The sequence below is a fragment of the Hoplias malabaricus genome, chromosome 12 (genome assembly GCF_029633855.1).
Source record: "Hoplias malabaricus isolate fHopMal1 chromosome 12, fHopMal1.hap1, whole genome shotgun sequence".
NCBI classification, from domain to species: domain Eukaryota; kingdom Metazoa; phylum Chordata; class Actinopteri; order Characiformes; family Erythrinidae; genus Hoplias; species Hoplias malabaricus.
Window position 1 is genome coordinate 9,234,094 of NC_089811.1, and position 15,464 is coordinate 9,249,557.

The window sequence follows — 15,464 nt, forward strand, 5'->3', positions numbered from 1 at the left end:
CAACCCAGTCACCACTTCTTTTCTAATGCAATTTCTGGGCAGCTCTACACACTTGCAGGAGAAATGGTAGCACAGGCTTCCAGTATCCATAGTTTCGGGTGCTGCACATCTCGTATCTTCACAGCATAGACAATTGCCTTTAGGTGACCCCAAAGATAAAAGTCTAAGGGGGTCAGATCGGGAGACCTTGGGGGCCATTCAACTGGCCCACGATGACCAATCCACTTTCCAGGAAACTGTTCATCTAGGAAGGCTCAGACCAGACACCTATAATGTGGTGGTGCACCATCTTGCTGGAAATACTCAGGGAACGTGCCAGCTTCAGTACATAAAGAGGGAAACACATCATCATGTAGCAATTTCACATATCCAGTGGCCTTGAGGCTTCCATTGATGAAGAATGGCCCCACTATCTTTGTACCCCATATACCACACCATACCATCAAGATGTGCAGCACCTGAAACTCTGGATACTGGAAGCCTGTGCTAGCATTTCTCCTGCGGTGTTGCTATCAGTGTGTGAAGAGTGGGAGAAGAGGGTTGCATTGACAATCCAACACAATGGGCCGCACTTTGAACACATTTTATAAGTGGTCAGAAACTTGTAAATAACTCATGAAAGAATAAAGTTACGAAGATAACTTTAACCTATAGGAGATATAAGTTAAAACCAAGCACACCATTGTTTTTCTTGTGAAATTCCATTAAGTTTGATGTGTCACATGACCCTCTTCCCATTGAAAAAACAAAAGCTGGATCCAAAATGGCCAACTTCAAAATGGCCGCCATGGTCACCACCCATCTTGAAAAGTTTCCCCCCTCCCATAAACTAATGTGCCACAAACAGGAAGTTAATAACACCAACCATTCCCATTTTATTAAGGTGTATCCTTATAAATGGCCCACCCTGTACATCTATAACATGAACCTAACTGGCCACATGAGGGCAGTACCACAGCATAAAACACTATAAATGGTCACCTGTAACATCAACCTACCACTTAAACTGCTATATATTAATTTCTCCAGCTAAACCCAAGTTCCAGAAATGTTGACCATATATGCAGATTATGGCCATAACAACATAACAGCACCATATAGTCATAGAGTAATGAGTACACTGGAGAGCAAATAGTCTCACTGAGGACACACCTGGCTAATTGCTAACCAGGCTATATGTATCAATTACAAACATAATTACATTACACACACAACACAACTTGTGAACAAATAGCAACTCAAACCACTGGAACAATACAGGTGACTAACAGAGCAACATTCAGCGGCCTACCGATAGGGTGCGCTCAAGTTCTGCTGCAACTGGGGTAATATGCTTCTTGTATTGCTGCTGTATCACTCGTTGAGAGTGCATGGACAATGCAAGGGCATGAACAGCGCTCTTAATTGGTCAGAGTTCAACCAAGGGCCTTTTGAACAACTGGTGTATGGATTTGGGATTGGGAATGACTGGCATACAGGATTAGGGAACACAAATAATAGCCTTGTAAAACGCTTGTGTACAGATTTGGGATTGGGAATCAATGGAATTTGGTTTGGGGGTCGTCTGTTCTGGCACTGAAACATACTTGTGTATGGATTTGGGTTTGGGAATCACTGGGATTTTAAACTGGGAAACTTTGGTAATAGCGTTGAGAAACACTGGTGTATGGATTTGAGATTGGGAATGACTTGCATATGGGATGAGGAAACACAGATATAGCTTTGTAAAACACTTGTGTATGATTTGGGAATCAATTAGGAATCATCAGTACTCGCATTGAGACAGGCTTGTGTATGGATTCGGGATTGGGAATAGCTGGATTTTGATATTGGGTGTCATCTGTTTTGGCACTGAAACATGTTTGTGTACAGATTTGTGATTGGGAATTACTGGAATTCGGGACTGGGTACTGACATTGGTTGAAACACTGCTATATAAATTTGGGATTGGGAATAGAATTAGGACACACTGGATTCTGACATTAAGATACAAATGTTTATGGATTTGGGATTGGAAAACACTGGGATATGGAATTAGGACATTTTAAGTACATTTAATCTTTGCTAAATTGATTTGGAAAATTAGGAAATATATTTGATTATTATGACGAATGCAAGACAATCGGTTTTGTATTAATTAGATATACCTAACCTGCGCATGCGCTTTCAGTACCCGGCCTGTGTGTGTGTGCTGTTCATTGGCCTGCTTCTTTTTCCTTATTCTCTCCCATTGGCTGGAGGGTTCTAGGCTGAATTTCCCTGACCAATCAGGTGCCAGGATGAGCTGTGCCCCCGCCCCCAGGTCCGGTGGTGTCAGGTCCTGGAGTGAGTTGGACTGACTTCACGGAGAAAAAGACGCTTTTATCCATTGCTGCGGAGACAGTAACAGGTGAGAACGAGAAAATATGACGGTATCCAGGGGAAATGAGTCGTTGTTGTGTTGCACAGGTCTTTGTTTTTGCGGCAGGACTGAGATTGAAAGCCGCAGCTGCCGTTTTCTCGAAGATAACAGAGTAGATAATTGGGATATGCAATGTTGCTTATTTAAAATAAGAATTAGAGACTAAACACAACGTATCTGGTGCAGTGTTTGGTGACTTGACCAGGGCACAGCAAGAATAGGCTGTTTGTCATTCGAATTTTCTAATCCACCTTAAATGGCTTCATTTGACAGCATTTAAGGTGGAAAGAGGAAACAAGGAATTAGAAACCCTACATTGACGTTGACATCGCATTTCTAACTTTATTACCAACGGATAAATGCAGTGTTATTGTGTACGTTAACGAAGTTCATAACCAGTTAGTTGTAGACACGATGTTTAACCCGTGTTTCACCTCATTGACTGTGACTACAATACATTTTTAACGCTTGCGTAAGTCTCAGACCATCTCCTCCTTGTTCTGCAGCTTAGGTCGGTTACTGTTATTCAGCTCCAACAGAAATGTCTTTATGTCGCTTTATCAATGTTAAAAGGCCATTTTCCAAATACAGATCAGTGTTGGGATGTAAACAATGTCATCCATTTTGGATATGAGGTGGATATATGGTCTTTAAAGTCGAGAAAAAATCAATAATATGCACTTGTCTGTGGTGATAAGGGAAAAATCACGTTTCTGTAACGGGTCTAAGTAACATTCGTAGCTTAATGCTTCTATTGGGCACTACTTTGCCTCAGAACGCACTGTGGATGGAAAAATCCCTCCGCTTTGTTTGGATCGTATCAGCTTCATATAGTTCACAAGGCTAGTTTTATTGTTTCTTAAATTACTCCGGTTTTTTGGCGTTACTGTGCCTTTAAGGCAGTCGAACCTCTCCCAGAAACACTATATTCTCAGCATTTAATGTTAACGGTGGTCTAATGCAGAGATATTTGAAGGTGGGTCCGCTCCAGGTCAGGAACACGGATTGATTGACCGCTGTGTGAAAGTGGTGTCTACGGTTTCGTTGTGAAACACGCACAGATCCAGTAGTTTATTGCCAGACCACACTGACCTGTTACACAACCTCCCTCTTCCTCGAGTAAGAGGAGAGAAAAATGCTGACTCACAGGACCTGCCACGTCCCGCCCTGAAAGTGCTTCATTCATTTACGGCCAAGGCTCACTCTCATTTCTTAATGGTCACAAACATTCAGTTTCAATGAACTCAGCAACTGTCCTTCGCTCTCTGTGTTTCACAAACAATGAAAGAATGGACCGATAGAAATGACAAAAACGCTGCTGACATATTTCTATAAAAAAATCTATATATATAGGAAGAGTGTGGTGTGTTCTCCCTGTGTCTGCGTGGGTTTCCTCCGGGTGACTGTCTGTGAGGAGTGTGGTGTGTTCTCCCTGTGTCTGCGTGGGTTTCCTCCGGGTGACTGTCTGTGAGGAGTGTGGTGTGTTCTCCCTGTGTCTGCATGGGTTTCCTCCGGGTGACTGTCTGTGAGGAGTGTGGTGTGTTCTCCCTGTGTCTGCGTGGGTTTCCTCCGGGTGACTGTCTGTGAGGAGTGTTGTGTGTTCTCCCTGTGTCTGTGTGGGTTTCCTCCGGGTGACTGTCTGTGAGGAGTGTGGTGTGTTCTCCCTGTGTCTGTGTGGGTTTCCTCCGGGTGACTGTCTGTGAGGAGTGTGGTGTGTTCTCCCTGTGTCTGCGTGGGTTTCCTCCGGGTGACTGTCTGTGAGGAGTGTGGTGTGTTCTCCCTGTGTCTGCGTGGGTTTCCTCCGGGTGACTGTCTGTGAGGAGTGTGGTGTGTTCTCCCTGTGTCCGCGTGGGTTTCCACTGGGTGCTCCGGTTTCCTCCCACAGTCCAAAAACACACGTTGGTAGGTGGATTGGCAACTCAAATGTCCATAGGTGTGAGTGTGTGTGTGTTGCCCTGTGAAGGACTGGTGCCCCCTCCAGGGTGTATTCCCGCCTTGCGCCCAATGACTCCAGGTAGGCTCTGGACCCACCGCGACCCTGAACCGGATAAGCAGTTACAGATAATGAATGAACGAGTGAATGAATAAACCACTAGGAACTGCATTTCGCTTCTGAGTGATCAATTAAAGTTTATTATTCTTTTTTAATTATAATTTTCAGCTGAATGTGAAGAATGTTTCTGGTGTCTCCTGTGAAGTCAGTGTGTGTGAATATGTGTTAATAATTATCCTCCAGGTTGCCAGGATGTTCCAGAAGATCAAGGCCGGCTCGGTGGTGGAGATGCAGGGGGATGAAATGACCAGGGTCATCTGGGAGCTCATTAAAGAGAAGCTCATCTTCCCTTACCTGGAGTTAGACCTGCACAGGTGAGAGATGCAGCCTCGCAGTAGGACGCACTCTTTATCACACACACACACACACACACACACACATTCGTCTCGTTTCCCTGTAGGGTCCCTAGGGTTTAAGGGTGATATTCAGGTTTAACTTGACGTACGCAGATTAGAGGGAGTATATCCTGTTGTTCTCGTTTTATTTATTAAAGCGAGACCTGGCCGTTCATCAGTCGTCCTTCCTTGTATCGCATTTGGCTTGTTCTAGCCACTGCACACCTGGAAAACCACACAAGACATGCGTTTTTGGCCTTCACAGATTGACCCTTGTTAATGTGGCTCAGGTCCTTGTGCTGAGCGTGTACCCATTTTACCTGCAGGTATGGGTCGTATTGATTTATTAATGCTAATATTACACAGTGCTGCTTCTCACTGCTTTCTCCAATCTGCTGCTAAGAAGGAGACCAACATCTTTTCTGGAATGCAGCATGCGTTCCTCAGGTACAGACAGGGACAGAGCTGCTGGACACATGTTCGCGGTGAGGACTGGGGGCATCAAGTGGTACTTAATGAGTTTTCAGATACAGAACGACGAGATAACTTCAGAATAAGTGTTGGAGGCGCTCTAAACTGATTTCTTGATCCGATTTCTTAGTCTGAGTGTGGCGTTTACATCACACTTGAACAATCAGATAACAGCAGAAATAGGATTAATACTGTATTAGTTAATTACATGTAAACGCACTCAATTCCTGCTGCTTACAACTTCAGCTTCAAGCCCTGACTGTTCACCCACTCCCTGATATAACCCCCCACCCCCGTTTTCAGGGGCCACTGTAGCCAGATCAGCACCTGTGAGTGGTTGCAATGTTGTGGCTGATGGGTGTGAGTTAATGTAATGGGGATTGACATTTGGACAGAAGGTAAAGGGCAGCTGGTGAGGGTTTACATGGGTTTGTCAGTTTGAAATGTGAAACATGCTTTTGTCATTGCCCAGAAGTGGACTTTGGGCTTGACCCGTCCTTGACAGTGAAGACACACACACACACACACACATATACACACGTGTGATGGATTGCCACAGTGCCTGTTCAGGGCATCAAACCAGCAACCTCTCGGCCCCAAACCTGCTTCTGTAACCTTTAGACCATAGCTGCTCCCTGTTCTCCAATCAGAAATGGCCCCTAAAATGTGTACGAATAGGTTTTAAAGCATTTATGTGTATTATATAAATGTTATTCAGAATACAAACATTCTTCCACTCTTTTGTCATTTTATAGTAACTGTTGTTTTACTGTGTCTGTGAGGAGTGTGGTGTGTTCTCCCTGTGTCTGTGTGGGTTTCCTCCGGGTGACTGTCTGTGAGGAGTGTGGTGTGTTCTCCCTGTGTCTGCGTGGGTTTCCTCCGGGTGACTGTCTGTGAGGAGTGTGGTGTGTTCTCCCTGTGTCTGTGTGGGTTTCCTCCGGGTGACTGTCTGTGAGGAGTGTGGTGTGTTCTCCCTGTGTCTGCGTGGGTTTCCTCTGGGTGACTGTCTGTGAGGAGTGTGGTGTGTTCTCCCTGTGTCTGCGTGGGTTTCCTCTGGGAGACTGTCTGTGAGGAGTGTGGTGTGTTTTCCCTGTGTCTGCGTGGGTTTCCTCTGGGAGACTGTCTGTGAGGAGTGTGGTGTGTTCTCCCTGTGTCTGCGTGGGTTTCCTCCGTGTGCTCTGCTTTCCTCTCATGGTCCAAGGTGTCCATATGTGTGAGTGAATGTGTGAGTGTGTGTTGCCCTACGAAGGACTGCCGACCCCTTCAGGGTGTGTTCCTGCCTTGCGCCCAGTTATTCCGGATACGCTCCGGACCCACCGCGACCCTGAACTGGATAAGAGTTTACGGACAATGAATGAATGAATAATAAAAATAATACCTAAAAATGAAGTATTAAAACGGAAATGTAGGATATGGGCCCTTAATGCTCTCATCATTTTCTCTTTAAATAACTGTAGTGTTACTTTAAAGTCGATAGGGGACACTTTCTGGACTTGACCTGATCGTGAACTGCCAAATGGTCAGCGTCATCCACCTGATAAAGGTATTGATGTGACAGTGGTGTACAGGATGTGGTCACTTTAAGAGTGTGATGTAAGGTTTTATGCCCCCTACTCCAAACCTTTGCTCTCCAGAGTGATACTGCCACGCTCACACACACACACACACACACACACACACACACACACACAATTACTGGGACATTCTGTTGTGTACTATGAACCTGTTCACGTCCTGTCTTCAACACTGTTGTTCTGTGTCCGTCTTGTGTCCACCTATCCCTGTAAACATTCCCAGGATTCACACCAGATGCTGGAACATTGCTGCAAGCATTTGATGGCAGCCATGAGAACATTTGAGTGAGTTCTGGAGGTACCGAATGGAGCTGGATTGTGCTTTATTACACCTTTCTAGCTGACACCTGACTTTGAATATGGCGACCTTAAGCTCATGTGCAGCTGCTCCAGAACCTTCTGTTTCACTCAGTTGCTTGCTGTAGAGATTACAAACCACCTGCGCACCTTAAAGTGGCTTAAAGGGTTCGTTAATTGTAAAGAGTGTCCACTCCTACTGTTTAAATATGTATTAAATGTAGATGGGACCCACCGTGGAGGGACAGGTGGACAGTCTAATCACCAGGTTAGACACGTCCTGCCTGAGGGACATTGCTGTACTCTCATGTTTAACCCATAATTTGCTGGGTTACGTTACTAACAAGGGTTTGTGCAGGTGTACGGCAGTAAATGGAGTCACTCTGGTTACTAAGCCTCCTGAAATAAATGCTGTTGTAATGAAGTTTCATCACCGCTGTGGCAATGGCCGCATAAAGCTCTTAACCCCACTCATCTAAGGGGCGGGGGAAGAGGGAGGAGGAGGAGGAACTGGGGGAAAGGTCACCATCAGAGCAACACAATAGACCCGCATGAGACTTTCAAGCGAAGCAAGAAGCTGAGCCACAGGAACATTTTTACTGCTTCTGCTGTAGACCTGGGCCATAAAAACACAAAATATATAGTAAAGTCATGTAAAAACAATATACCAACATAACCTTACAATACAGTATAATAACAGTAAAAAAGTAGTGTCACATATTATTATATAAACAATGAAAATACATAATAAAACACACTTTATATAGGGTTTCCTCCGGGTGACTGTCTGTGAGGAGTGTGGTGTGTTCTCCCTGTGTCTGTGTGGGTTTCCTCCGGGTGACTGTCTGTGAGGAGTGTGGTGTGTTCTCCCTGTGTCTGCGTGGGTTTCCTCCGGGTGACTGTCTGTGAGGAGTGTGGTGTGTTCTCCCTGTGTCTGTGTGGGTTTCCTTCGGGTGACTGTCTGTGAGGAGTGTGGTGTGTTCTCCCTGTGTCCGTGTGGGTTTCCTTCGGGTGACTGTCTGTGAGGAGTGTGGTGTGTTCTCCCTGTGTCTGCGTGGGTTTCCTCCGGGTGACTGTCTGTGAGGAATTTGGTGTGTTCTCTCTGTGTCTGTGTGGGTTTCCTCCAGGTGACTGTCTGTGAGAAGTGTGGTGTGTTCTCCCTGTGTCTGTGTGGGTTTCCTTCGGGTGACTGTCTGTGAGGAGTGTGGTGTGTTCTCCCTGTGTCTGTGTGGGTTTCCTCCAGGTGACTGTCTGTGAGGAGTGTGGTGTGTTCTCCCTGTGTCTGTGTGGGTTTCCTCCGGGTGACTGTCTGTGAGGAGTGTGGTGTGTTCTCCCTGTGTCTGTGTGGGTTTCCTCCAGGTGACTGTCTGTGAGGAGTGTGGTGTGTTCTCCCTGTGTCTGTGTGGGTTTCCTCCGGGTGACTGTCTGTGAGGAGTGTGGTGTGTTCTCCCTGTGTCTGTGTGGGTTTCCTTCGGGTGCTCTGGTTTCCTCCCACAGTCATTGGTAGGTGGATTGGTTCAAAAGTTTCAGTAGGCGTGATTGTCTTAGCGAATGTGTGAATATGCGAGTGTGTGTGTGTCGCCCTGTAAAGGACTGGCGCCCCCAGTGTGTATTCCCGCCTTGCGCCCGATGATTCCGGGTAGGCTCCGGACCCACCGCGACCCTGAACTGGCGCTTCCAGTGACTGAATGATAGAATAGAACATAAAAAAATTAAAATGCATAATAATATATCATAACATAATACATTACATTAGATGTAATAAGCGTTCATATACAGCCATATTCCCACATGCTTTATAAACCCTCCCTGAGGAGTAGAGGCTGTTAGAGCAGCGCTGAGGGGAACAGACTCCTGAAGGTTACGCTTCATTTCAGAGGAGAATGAGCTGAATGAGCCTCGGGTCTGATGTAGTGACTGTAGCTGCAGTGTGGGTCTCGATGTTGGACCAGGCCTCAGGAGAAAGAAGCTGTAAATTCTGGCTGGACCCGTGTTTTTCTGTTGTTTTCCATCATTTTTTTAAATACCCCCCGCAGCACTGCACCAGTGTGGTGCTGAATTATGACCCCCCTGCTGATATACTTCATTCTGAATCAGATACGTTCTCACAGCCGAGAGTTAATAATGCATATCTCTATATATCAGGCCTGGCTAGGTTTCAGAGGTCCTTATTTCTCTCAGTGACTGTTTAAGTGTCAGAAAACAGAGTGTGTGTTGGTCTCAGCCTTGTGAGGGTCATGTGAGGGGTTGTGGTTATGGCCGGTGAAGATCAGACCTGATACTCATGATTGTGTTGCGAAGTGATTACACATGTCCTGATGTGTCACAGTAATTATTTAATGCTTGTCCTTATGAAGTGTAACTCGTCTGTAAGTATTTATTCACTGTTTGAATTATCACAGAAACTCATCTCTAACTCGAGCTGTTTAGTTTTGTAGCGGTTTATTTCACTTTAAAAATGAGTCAGTGTGACCCACCTATGGTGCAGAAATAGAGCAACATCCTCATCACTTTCCATGTGTGTGTGTGAGAGAGAGAGGCCTGAGCCATTTCGTGCTGAGACACTTGGTTTGTTTCCCATTTGCGGAGCCAGGGCTATGTAAACACCTGACCTTTTTCCAGTGCAAATGGTGAAGAGACATTCTCTGCAAATAATTGGGAGAAAAGAATCATGAATCATAGCAAGTTGTTGTTATATGTGCCGAATCGTTGAGGTATCAATCCCTGTGCTGATGCTTCTTGCGGTCCTCTGTTGCTCCAGTTACGATCTGGGGATGGAGAACCGTGACGCGACGGAGGACCGTGTGACGGTGGAGGCTGCCGAGGCGGTGAGAAGGTACAACGTGGGGATCAAGTGCGCCACCATCACTCCGGACGAGAATCGCGTTGAGGAGTTCAAACTGAAGCAGATGTGGCGCTCGCCCAACGGAACCATCCGGAACATCCTCGGTGGAACCGTGTTCAGAGAGGCCATCATCTGCCAGAACATCCCACGCCTGGTCTCCGGCTGGGTGAAGCCCATCATCATTGGCAGACACGCCCACGGAGACCAGGTGAGTCCAGAGGACCACATTCCAACCTCCCGCCATGGCGTATCGGCCCTGAGACTGTTGTACGGTTATAAATGTTGCTTCTACCTTCAAAGATGCATCATCAGATGGGAACCTGTCTCTAATTGTCTCCAAACTGTCTCCAAATGGGGAATGGTTTGGGGGTGTAAGGGTTAATGGAGATTTCAGCGTTGCACACCAATAGGAAAACGCTCTTTTAGACCTATCACAGCAGTGATGGAGAAAGTAATTAGGAATATTTAGAGACTAGTTCTATCTTCTTTTAGCCACTAGATGTCACTATTGTCCTTTTTATTTTTGTTTGTTTTGATTTGGAGTGGTGCTGAATTCGTTTGGCCACTAGATGACACTGTTGTCCTATGTGAGACAGCTCTGTAAGATCCAGAATAAAGGCACTACTACTTTGAGTGATTTCATAGAAGAGCCACTTTTGGGTCCATAAAGAACCACGTTTGTTGATACGTTCAAACCGAGTGGTGGATATTTAAACCTTTAAAGGGTTCTTCAAACTCACATCTCATAAGAAAACACAGGTCTTTATGGAACCAGAAGTGCTTCCTCTATTTTAATTAAGATTTATTTAGCCCTCCACTAGAGCTTTTGCTGTTTCTCTATTGGTCGGTTCACACTGAACTCAGTGTACACCAGTTACATCTGTCAAATGTGTATGTTTGTTTTCTCTTGTGTCAGTACAAAGCCACAGACTTTGTCGTCCCTGGTCCTGGACGAGTGGAGATGACCTACACGCCGAAGGATGGAGGAGATCCCCTCAAGTTCGTGGTCCATAACTTTGAAGGTGAATCTCTAAACAACATCTGATGCTGACAACTTCCATGTGTGTCCTCTTCTGAACCGTGATTGTGAACAACGCAATGGAACCATCGTGAAGGGCGTATAAAGACAGTGGAGATTAGGGCTGGGCAATTAATCAAAAACGACATCCCAAACTTCTATTCGACATAATCTTGTCTATATCGAGTATATATAAGTTCTGTTATGTCCCCACTGTGTGTTAATGTACTGTCCCTTTAAAACCATGCTACCAAGCTGTAATCACGCGATTCTGCTGATGTCTGCCACATGGAAGCAACCTAAACCTTCCTCCCGTGAAGAACAGGCGCCCCCTCAAGGGTGTGTTCCCACCTTGCCCCCAGTGAATCTCAGATAGGCTCCGGACCCAACACAAACCAAGCAGTTACAGACAATGAATGAATGAATGAATGAATTATCCAGTTTGAAGCATCCTTATTGATCCATGGATTTATGGATTCTAGTTTATTGATGACTAAATGACAGTAGAAACACTGGTGAATTTGAAAACTGACAGCTGCAGGGTCTCGGGGTCCTGGGTTCGTCTTGGGTCACAGTCTGTGAGGAGTGACGTGAACACTAGTGTGTTGTTCGTATACAGAGTTCCAGACCTGCACTGGATTCCTCTTTTTGGCGGTGCAGTTTTCTTAGGTGTCCAGGTTGGACAGATGTTTTCTGGTCAGATGTGTCCTGACCCGCTGTTGCGTGATGCCGTGTAGACGGCTCTGGAGCCTGGGCTAGTGTTTGCCTTGTCAACATTGCAGTATATGGCCCTCTGTCCACAAAGATGGATGGTCTTTTGTGTGTGCGCCCCACCCCTCGGCGAGCAAATACTGAGCTGATTAAATAGCCATTTTTCATGGCGGTTTTGACCGGCGTCTGTAGAGTCCAGGAACCGAGTGATGCAAGTGAAACCTGTTGCTTTTGTGTTGTCAGAGTTAATGGTTAAGCACGGTATCGGACTGATCTTTGGGTTTTTAGATTCAGATTCATTCTGTACGAACAAATGCATGGGGTCAGTTAAGGTACACTGGCGGTTGTAAGACAATAAAGGCACTTTTCCACAGCAGGGTCCCTACTCTACTGGACTCTAATCTCTGTTTGGACCATGGTTGGTTTTCCACTACAATAGCTCCCCACCCCAAAATGTATCCGGTGATGTCGCAAAACACCATCTCTAACGGGAACAGTAGGCTTCGGAAATCACAACCGCGGCGGTGGTAACGTTTTGTTGTAGTTTGGGACTGAACACAGCTCCGTCATCAGTTCAGACAGATCAGTAGAGTTTGTTCCTTCCTTGTTGCAGCGTCCAGTTCTCGCTGGATTCTTTCGTCGGCCACCGATCCAAGGAGCGTTTGAACCTCTTCAAAAGACCGTGGCGTAATTTTACGAGCTGCCGTTGTGAGTCGAATAAAAACAAATGTGATCTCTGCTGTAGCTGGAGATTTTACAGAGTTAGTGCTGGTTGTCTGCATTGCATGGCGTGGAGTGGCGACTCTCTCTGGACAATCAGAGCTCTGCAAGGTTTACACGCCACAGTGTAGTCCCTACTCAGCTCACTTTGAACCACCTTCAAACTGAGTCTTGTATTCGAGAGAGAGAGAGAGAGAGAGAGAGAGAGAGAGAGAGAGAGAGAGAGAGAGAGAACAAACCTAAGGTATACAGGGAATATCAGTCTGGTAGAAATGATAGAAATAAATGGTGATGCTCCACTGAGCTGTAATAGTGAGAATAGAGCTTCTGTCGTAGCTACTCCAGGCTCAGCACTGCAGAAACTTCACTATGTAACTTTTTGAAGAGAGTAAGGAACGACACGCCTCCCTCTCCTTGCTCTTTGATTTCAGGACAGTGCTGTAAAATTGAATTACTCTGCAAATATCAGGGGAGCCCTCGAGCAAAAATACCAAATCTAACCTAGCGTTGCTTTAAAGTTTGTCTCACTTTTGTCTGACCGCAGCTGTTGTGTTTTTCCACAGGGACGGGTGGGGTTGCGTTAGGGATGTACAACACAGACAAGTCCATCCGGGACTTTGCCCACAGCTCCTTTCAGATGGCGCTGTCCAAAGGTTGGCCGCTCTTCCTCAGCACCAAGAACACCATCCTAAAGAAATATGACGGACGCTTCAAGGACATCTTCCAGGAGATCTACGAGAAGTGAGTAATAAACACATAACACGTAGGGAATATCCAACATAAAATCCAAATCCTCGCTCCTCACTGCTGTGTGCTCAGGGTCGGGGTGAACAGTGAGCGGCTCATTATCATTTAAAGGAACAGGTGCTGAAAGCTGCTATTACCTGTATAACTGAGGTTAACGTTCATTCTCTCTCTGTCTCGCTCTCTCTCTCTGTCTCGCTCTCTCTCTCTGTCTCGCTCTCTCTCTCTCTCTCTCTGTCTCTCTCTCTCTCTCTGTCTCTCTCTCTCTCTCTGTCTTTGTCTCTCTCTCTGTCTCTCTCTGTGTCTCTCTTTGCCTCTCTTTGCCTCTCTCTCTCTCTCTGTGTCTCTCTTTGCCTCTCTCTCTCTCTCTGTCTCTCTCTCTCTCTCTCTCTGTCTGTCTCTCTCTCTCTGTCTGTCTCTCTCTCTCTCTCTCTCTGTCTCGCTCTGTCTCTCTCTCTCTCTCTCTCTCTCTCTCTCTGTCTCGCTCTGTCTCTCTCTCTCTGTCTCTCTCTCTCTCTCTCTCTCTCTGTCTCTCTCTCTCTCTCTCTCTCTCTCTGTCTCTCTCTCTCTCTCTCTCTCTGTCTCTCTCTCTCTCTCTCTCTCTGTCTCTCTCTCTCTCTCTCTGTCTCTCTCTCTCTCTCTCTGTCTGTCTCCAGGGAATACAAGGCTCAGTTTGAAGCTAAGAACATCTACTATGAGCACAGACTGATAGATGACATGGTGGCCCAGGCCATGAAGTCAGAGGGAGGGTTTATCTGGGCCTGCAAGAACTACGACGGAGACGTCCAGTCCGATTCTGTGGCTCAGGGTCAGTCCCTCCTTCTTAGCTACACCAGCTGTTTTTCATGCTGGAGTTGATCTGATGTTGTTAAAGCAACACTAGGCAATATTTTATCGTAAAATTACATCTTCAAAATCATTGTGATGCTCCACTGAGCTCTAACAGGGAGAGTAGAGCCTCTATTGTTGCTGCTCTGTGCTCAACAAATCTTACCTACTGTTGCTTTAAGGATCGTAAAGGGTCAGCAGGTGAAGGGGGGTTCAAACATGTCTTGTCATCATCAGCAGTTCTAAAGGTTCTTGTGGTTTTACGGTTCTCAGGTTACGGTTCTCTGGGGCTGATGACCAGTGTGCTGATTTGTCCTGATGGGTGCACAGTGGAGGCCGAGGCTGCTCACGGCACGGTCACTCGCCACTTTCGCCAGCACCAGCAGGGCAAAGAGACTTCCACCAACCCTATTGGTCAGTCACACACACACACACACACACACACACACACACACACACCTGGTAGGTGTTCATACATTATACATAGGGTTTTTTTTATTGTTTTTTACCCGCTCACACACCCTCATTAATCTGTGCTCCCATCCCCAGCCTCCATCTTTGCGTGGACGCGGGGTCTGCTGCACCGAGCGCAGCTGGACAACAACTCTGAGCTGCGTGTGTTTGCGGAGGCGCTGGAGGCCGTCTGCGTCGAGACCATCGAGGCCGGCTTCATGACCAAGGACCTGGCCATCTGCATCAAGGGCCTGGCCAAGTGAGTCCTGCACACTCGCGTTCTGTACGGGGCATTGTTTTTTGTGGGGGGGTTAGTGTTCTCCTCCAAGCGTGTTGAGGGTGTGTTGTGTTAGTGTCTATGTAGTGCCACTTCACGTATCTCAAAAGCAGCTTCTCTTTGTTCTTCCCTCCGAGTTTGGAGGAGCAGAGTGTGTTCCTGCGTGTCTCTGTCCATGTGGAGAAGCCCTCACACGTGTCTCTGTGTCTCTCTCTGTCTCTCTGTGTCCAGTGTGCAGCGTTCCGACTACCTGAACACCTTCGAGTTCCTCGACAAACTGGCGGAAAACCTGAAGCTGAAGCTGCCGAGCCAGCCCAAACTCTGAAGCTGTGGACTCACGCCACACACAAAACAAATAATAATCAATTAAAAATCACCCACACAGATCTTTAACCCTCGTCAAATGCCAACAACGGTCAAGATCCTGGTCTTCCGCCGCTCCGGCTGCTGGCCAAACACAGGGGACTAGACTTTCACCACCAGGGGGCGCACTTTCAGGTGGAATAAAAGTGAACGTGCCTTTTTTGTAAAGGTTTAAAGGTGGTGTACACACAGTGCTCGCCCTTTTCACTGTTTTATCTCCACCGTTTGGTTACTACATTCATACTGTTCGTATCTGAAGCATTAAGCGGTCACTTTGCACTAGCACTTCCCCAGTAGTGAAGATGGACATGTTGTGTGTGTCTCAGCCCGTCTCTGTCAGGGTACTTGAACACTTGTTGCCTTATATGTCTGTC

General features: G+C 46.5%; 1 protein-coding gene across 1 annotated transcript; it reads left to right on the top strand.

Annotated features, from left to right (window-relative positions):
* The first annotated feature begins 2,240 nt into the window (after positions 1-2,240).
* On the top strand, positions 2,241-15,109 carry idh1 (isocitrate dehydrogenase (NADP(+)) 1). Its single transcript, XM_066686540.1, has 9 exons — positions 2,241-2,389; positions 4,638-4,768; positions 9,893-10,184; positions 10,893-10,998; positions 12,989-13,166; positions 13,826-13,977; positions 14,271-14,411; positions 14,547-14,709; positions 14,959-15,109. The coding sequence occupies exons 2-9, from the start codon at positions 4,647-4,649 to the stop codon at positions 15,050-15,052; spliced, it is 1,248 nt and encodes a 415-aa protein (XP_066542637.1). The 5' UTR covers positions 2,241-2,389; positions 4,638-4,646; the 3' UTR covers positions 15,053-15,109.
* The last annotated feature ends 355 nt before the right edge of the window (positions 15,110-15,464 follow it).

Coding starts and splice junctions, on each gene's coding strand:
- idh1 (XM_066686540.1), top strand. CDS start 4,647: ATGTTCCAGAAGATCAAGGCCGGCTCGGTGGTGGAGATGCAGGGGGAT. Junction 10,999..12,988: donor CGTGGTCCATAACTTTGAAG/GTGAATCTCTAA, acceptor GTTTTTCCACAG/GGACGGGTGGGGTTGCGTTA. Junction 14,412..14,546: donor GACTTCCACCAACCCTATTG/GTCAGTCACACA, acceptor TCCCATCCCCAG/CCTCCATCTTTGCGTGGACG.